Consider the following 6,361-nt stretch of genomic DNA (forward strand, 5'->3'; position numbering starts at 1 on the left):
CTCCCTTCCAGGTGGGACCAGCGGAAACAGGAAGGACTCCAACGGGAAGCAGGGGGAGGAGGAAGCTTCCAGGAAGCCTCGGGGCCTCTGAAGTGATGTCTTAGTCTGGGCCACACAGAGCCCTGAGCCCGCTCTCCCAGATGGCCCAAGTCTCCTCTCCACTCTGGGGTGGAGCCTGGAGGGACACGGTGGTCGTGATCCACCCGTGACAGGGTCATGTGAGTGAGCGTCCTTCGCAGTACAACCTCAGGCTCCAGCCAGGGCCTTAGGGACAAGGGGAGGGACTGGGCAGTGCCTGGGGCAGTGGTCTCAGCTAGCCCATTGCCCTGGCAGACACAGCAGCCATCAGAGCCCCACAGCGTGCGTCCCTACTTCCACAGCAGCCAGGACTGTAACCTGCTCATATTTTATTGAAGGTAAAGCTGGGGGTTCACACAGAGCCTCGGCTCCCCAGCATCTGTAGCGTGTGGCTCCGGATGGATACAGGACGGCCAAGGCTGGCTCTTGCAGGCTGTGGTCCATCCGCTCAGTAGCCCCCGTCCCTGCAAGAATGCAAGGTTCTGGCCTCAGCTCTGCTTGCTATGAACAGATGTGGCGACTGGGGACAGATATGCGAGGGCAGGAGAGGGTGGCACACTAGGGCACCCAGGGTGAATAGGGGTCCCTGGTGAGGTGTGTGGGAGGGCGCATTACCCCCAGCTCAGGCTCCGCTTGGCCAGCTCCACCTGGGCCAGCTGGTGGTCGCTGAGCACGCGCACCCTGGTGATGGTGGCCAGGGGTCGGTGACGGTGTGGGAACTGGAGAACCTTCTGTTCCTGGGCATAGATGTGGAAGTGTTCTGCGTCCGCGCTCACCTCCATCTGGGGGGAGGGGACAGTGTGACATTCCTGGGCGCCAGCCACGGAGGCCATTCCAGCTACTTGGCAAAGTCCAGTGTGGCCCACCCGAACCCGAGTGCCCAGCTGGAGACCCCTTTTTTCTCCAAGAGAGGGTGGTTAGCAGCCAGAGAGAGAAGCACCCCACTGAACAAATAGGGAAACTGAGGAAAAGGCGGCCACTCGGGCCCAACGGAGAGATCACTGCACTGACCCATGTAAATAACTGCAACAGTCCCTTTCTCCATGGGCCTTGGGTCCCTGTCCCTATCCTTCTTCCCCCCCCCAGCCCACATCACCTCGAAGGGCTCTCCCAGGGTCAGCGGGAACACACTGGACACCTCCTCCTGTCCCCAGCGTCCTCCCTGGAAGGCGTTGCCCACTACCGTGGCGCTGGAGAATCGGGGTTTGACGTGGAAGGCAATGTCTCCCGAGTCGGTCAAGAAGTTGATCTCAAACCTGTGGGCAGGGAGCGTGTCAGGGTGAGGAGTGTGTCTGGAGGGGCCCACCGTGGCCCCGAAGGGAGGCAGGCGCTTACTTGTCCTCTCCAGCATCCGCGTGTCCCTGGACTGTCAGGCTCCAGCCTGGGGCCAGGCCCCCTGCACAGAAGGCTTCAAACTGAGGGCAAAACACGGGGGACAGAGTCCCACAGGGCTGTGTCCTCCGGTGTGCTCAGGGACACCCCCACCCACCCAAGGCTTCCACCTCCATGTGCCTCTGCTCGGGGTCTGAAGAGAAGTGGTAAACCTTCTCCAGCTCTACAGCGGGGAGTGGTGGGCCGCCCACACCCACCCTCCCTTCTCCAGCACCCGCAGCCTCCGTGGCAGTGGGTGTCACCCACCTGCAACGCCATGGTCCTCAGCCACTGCAGAGGACGAGGCAGCTGGGGATATAGCAGAGCCCGCTGGGGCGGGGCACAGGAGCCCCACCTCCGGGGGCCTTGTCTGGGTCACATGGACCTCTGTGCCCATTTTTTTTTCTCCCCCCTCAGGCTACCCTGCTGGAGAGGAGGAGGCTGGGAACAGGGCTTAGCGAATCTTGCCCCATTCACCCCAGCGCCCCTCGGGTCCTCTCAACATATTTCCATCAGGTCTGTCTGTCTCTGCGCCATGACTCTTTAGGATCTCGCACACATCTGGGGACACATGCCCCATCTTTGTAGGAAGGGAATGACCAGTCCCCCACCATACACCAGAGCTCCAGACTGGCCCATCTGTCTCAAAGATGCCCTCCTATGGAACCCTGCCTGGCCTTCTGGGGTCTGCCTGACCATCCACCCACTGACTGCCATGCTGGGAGTGAGTCTCCCCTCCTCTGCCCCCACCCTGGGGCTGCCCTGAGGCTCAGCGGCCTCAAGGGGATGAATGGAGATTAGGCCTGGCCCCGCTCAGCACATTCCAGTCCCCAGCCTAGAGATGGGGAGGGCCTTTCCCACACCCCCACGCCCCTCCTGGCTGGCTGCCTCTTAGGCTGAGCCAATGAGAGGGGTCCTCTGAGGCCCTCTAGGCCACCTCAAGGACGGAGGAGACCAGCCCAAGTCTGCGGGGGAGGCTGTGGGAGCCTCTGGGACTCTCTAAGGAGGGAAGTTGAGCCACAGTGTGGCCGGGCTGGCCCCTCCCCCCAAGCCTCAGGGCTACTGCCTACAGATGAGTGTACGATGATGTTGAGGCCTCTGTTCTCCTGTCTTCTCTGCTGCCATCTCTCCAGGCCCTGGCAGGCTGAGCTTCTAGCCACCTCTCCCTCTTCCCGGGAGCTGTGCACGAAGTCAGGCCGGGAGTGGGAGGGGCTAAGGTCAGGCTGGGCATGGAGAGGGCTCACTGGCAAGACAGTGCTGTGACCTAGTATTTCTCTGCTGTGGGAAGGGGCAGGGTGTGCTGTGCCTGTAGGGGGCAGCCCAGGGCAACAGAGGCTCCACGAGGTGAGTCTGCTGGGCCTGCCGCGTCCATGGCCCCTGCCTGTCTAGCTGCTGTGGGCGTCGAGTCTGCAGACCCCACCCACTCACCTCCCCAAGGGAACGTGGTGAAGCCCTTTTGGGGAGATGGTACAGTCAGTAGAATGCTTGCTATGCAAGCATGAGGACCCGGGTTTGATGCCCTGGACCCCTGCAAAATGCAGAAGACAGTGAGTGGCCTGTGCTGGGGTTCTCTAGTCAGCCAGGACACGCAAATAGGCAAGTCCCAGGTCCCCAGTGAGAAGCTCTCTCAAAAAACACATACTCAAAACCCCCGGGCCACGGGCCCAGTAGGAGGTTGCAGGCCGGCTTCGTGGCTTTCCTCGTCTCCTTTCCCCTGTGTAGGGGTGCTGGGACTAGGCAGATGTCCATCTTAAATTTTCTCTGACCACACAGTGCTGGGCAGTGCCCAGGGCTCACGGTTGAGGCAGGGCCCGCAGCCGGAAGTGTGGAACAGGTTCTGACTCTCTGGCGACCTTGAGCCAGCGGCCCCTGCGTTTCTCAGCTTCACACTGGGCTTGCCAGTGCTGGCCTCTGCCCACTGTGCAGGTCCCCTTGGTGAGGGAAGGTGAAGAAGACAGATGCGGGCGGGCAGGGGAATTGCCTCACTCGCCCCACCTCCATTTTCCCTATGATGAGAATCCTGATGTGGGAACCTTGCTCTCAGGATCCAGCTGCCTGGAGGCCCTAGCTTGGGATTGGGGGCCTTGGGATGGCAGGAGAGCCCCAGACCTGCTGGACAGGAAGCCCAGGCATTGCTCCCTGGGGTAGGGAGGCCAAAGATGCCTGCTTCCAGTGGGCTCGTTCCTGTCTGAGCCTCAGCCTCCTCTTCCGGCTTATGGGGTTTATGCCATAGGAAAGCTGGCAGCTATCCACACCCAGCCCTGTCTCCACAGCACTGGGGAACTGGGGAACCCCAGGCAGTTCTGACATAGGTTGGCTGTGCACCCACAACTGGGCTCTACCCGGTGGCATCATGCAGACCTGTGCCCACACCCCTCTGAGGGGCTGGGACTTGTGTCTGGTAGGGCTAGAGCAGGAGGCTGTGATGGCTCCCGATGACCCAGGCGGCTAGACCCGGAGAGGTACCCGGCCTTCGCATGAACGCTGGGGAGCCCACATTCTCCCCTGGCTGCCTCTGTCCTGGCCTGGCTGGTCTTGTGAGACAGGGTGCTGTAGTGGACTGCACTCTTCTGAGACGCGCTGTCCGGCGGGGCCAGCAGCCAGGCGAGGTGGTTCGGGGCTGAGAAGAACAGATCTACCATTTAGGAACTACCCCCACCTCCTACCTCCACCTCCACCCGGATGTGCGGCTTTGCCTGGAGCTGTTGACTTTGAAGGTTCTGAGACAGGAGCTGGTCTCCACCCAACTTGGAGGAGGGACTGCCCAGGATTGGGGATGGGCGGCGGCCTTGGCCAGACCCTACCCAGTGCATGCTCCAATCTTCCTTCTCCTCTTCTACTTTCCCTCTCCTCTGTCCTCCTCTGTTCTTCTTCCTCTTCCTCCCCCTTCCTTTTACTTTTCCTCCTCCTCATCCTTTTCTCATCATCTTTTTCCCTGTTTGTTTGTTTATTTCCCCTGTTTATTTTTAAGAGTACCTTTATGATGGGCTGGAGAGATGGGCAGAGGTTAAGAGCACTGGCTGTTCTTCCAAAGGTCCTGAGTTCAATACCCAGCAACCACATGGTGGCTCACAACCATCTGTAATGAGAACTGGGGCCCTCTTCTGACTTCCTGGCTCACATGCAGACAGACTACTGTATAAATAATAAATAAATATTTTTTAAAAATGCCCCTATGGGCTGGGCATGGCAGCACATGCCTTTAATCCTAGCACTCAGTGAGACAGAGGCAGGGGGATCGCTGTGAGTTCGAGGCCAGCCTGGCTTACAGAGAGTTTCAGGACAGCCATGACTATGCAGAGAAACACTGTCTCGAAAAGAAAAGAAAGGAAAAGAAGAGTCACTGTGCATAGGCCAGGCTTGCTCTTTGCCAGGTACGTGCTGGGAAGTTTACACGTGCTTCTGTAGCCTGTGGCCTGGAAAAGGGCGTGGGAGCACAGACCCACAGCTAGGCCATTGCGGAACCAGGGTTTGAAGCTAGCCTGAGTCCACTCTAAACACAGTGCTGGACCATCCGGAAGACACTTCAGGTGGGTGCTGTAGAGTGAACAGGAGGGTAGGTGCTGGCACAGAACTATAACCCTAGCCCTCAGGAGGCTGAGGTGGGAGGATTGAAAGTGGGAGGCCAAAAAGAGGGCAGGATGAAAGGGAATCCCCGTTTCTTGGTTGCACCTGCCATTTTCTAGGCCAAACTCCCCAGTCAGTATTCACTAGAAGTCCACTGACTTGCGATCATCAGAGAGTGTTCACATTTGTTCACACCCTGATGCGCAAGGACCTTCCTTCCTCTCTCGGATGCAGGGTAAGGCCACTGTTGGCCTGCTTCCCTGGTGGCGTGATGCTGGGAGCAGCCTCCAGGGGGCAGTAAGGAGCCAAGTCCATTGAAGATGCCCTGCTACCCAAGCCAGCCGCTTAGGGCACACTGTAAGTGGATGGTGATGGAGGCCGGGCCATGCAGGAGCGATTCCCTCCCATCCGTCAAACTGATCCGGTGCCAACAGTCAATGAGCCAAGGTGCCGCCATCTTTGGGGTCTACTGCCCAGGTACAGCATATGGAGAGTTGTCTGGGACCGAGAGAGACCCAGAGTGAGGAGGCCACTGAGGCAACAGGGTTAGGGCCAGCTGAGCAGGCAGGGCATGCCCGCCCACTAACATCTGACCTGGAGGAAGCCAGATATTTTCTCCAGATGCATGCTGGGCTCCAGGGACAGTGCCGGCTGCGCCAGAGCTATAAACAGAGCAGGGGACTGGACTGGAGGAAGGAAGAGCTGCAAATACAATCAGACAATACGGTGTCTGGGGGACCCCTTTCAGGCTGTCCTAAAGGTGGAGGTGCGGGCATGCGAGGGCCAGGCCAGGGAGGGCCAGAGGGGACACTGGTCACCAGAAAGGAGTACTATTTTATTTAAAATTTTTATTTTAATTTGTGTGTGTGTGGGGGGGTGTCCTCTGGGATATTTGTGGAGGCCAGAAGAGGGCATAGGACCACCCAGAACTGGATTTGTAAGCAGCCATGAGTCACCCATCACAGCTGTGCTGGGTGCTGAGAACCAGACTCCAGTGCGGGAGTGCTCACTGCACCCTCACAGCAGCTGAGCCTTGCTCTAGCCCCAATTTTATTATTTTATTCTTTCTATTTTATTCTGTTTTATTCTATTTTATTCTATTCTATTTTAAAGACAGGCTTTCTCTGTGTAACCATTGCTATTCTGGAACTCACTCTGTAGATCAGGCTGGCCTTAAATTCACGGAGATCCCCCTGCCGCAGCCTTCCACGGGCTGAGAGAGCAGTCATGCATCACCAAGCCTACTTATTGTTATACAGCAACTGAGAGCCACAAGTTTAAGGCCAGCTTCAGCTACATGAAACCTTGTAAAGAACAAAGTAAAATAAAAAAAAAATAGTAATAA

The 6,361-nt window shown here is 58.0% G+C and overlaps 1 protein-coding gene across 1 annotated transcript; it reads right to left on the reverse strand.

The window, feature by feature from the left end:
• Positions 1-472: 472 nt before the first annotated feature.
• On the reverse strand, positions 473-1,773 carry Grifin (galectin-related inter-fiber protein). Its single transcript, XM_021647563.2, has 5 exons — positions 1,717-1,773; positions 1,414-1,493; positions 1,175-1,334; positions 694-860; positions 473-542 (listed from the first exon to the last, which is right to left on the reverse strand). Exons 1-5 carry the CDS (start codon positions 1,726-1,728, stop codon positions 527-529), a joined length of 435 nt encoding a protein of 144 aa, XP_021503238.1. The 5' UTR covers positions 1,729-1,773; the 3' UTR covers positions 473-526.
• Positions 1,774-6,361: the final 4,588 nt, after the last annotated feature.

Source organism: Meriones unguiculatus, chromosome 15 (assembly GCF_030254825.1).
Source record: "Meriones unguiculatus strain TT.TT164.6M chromosome 15, Bangor_MerUng_6.1, whole genome shotgun sequence".
In the NCBI taxonomy this organism is placed as follows: Eukaryota; Metazoa; Chordata; class Mammalia; order Rodentia; family Muridae; genus Meriones; species Meriones unguiculatus.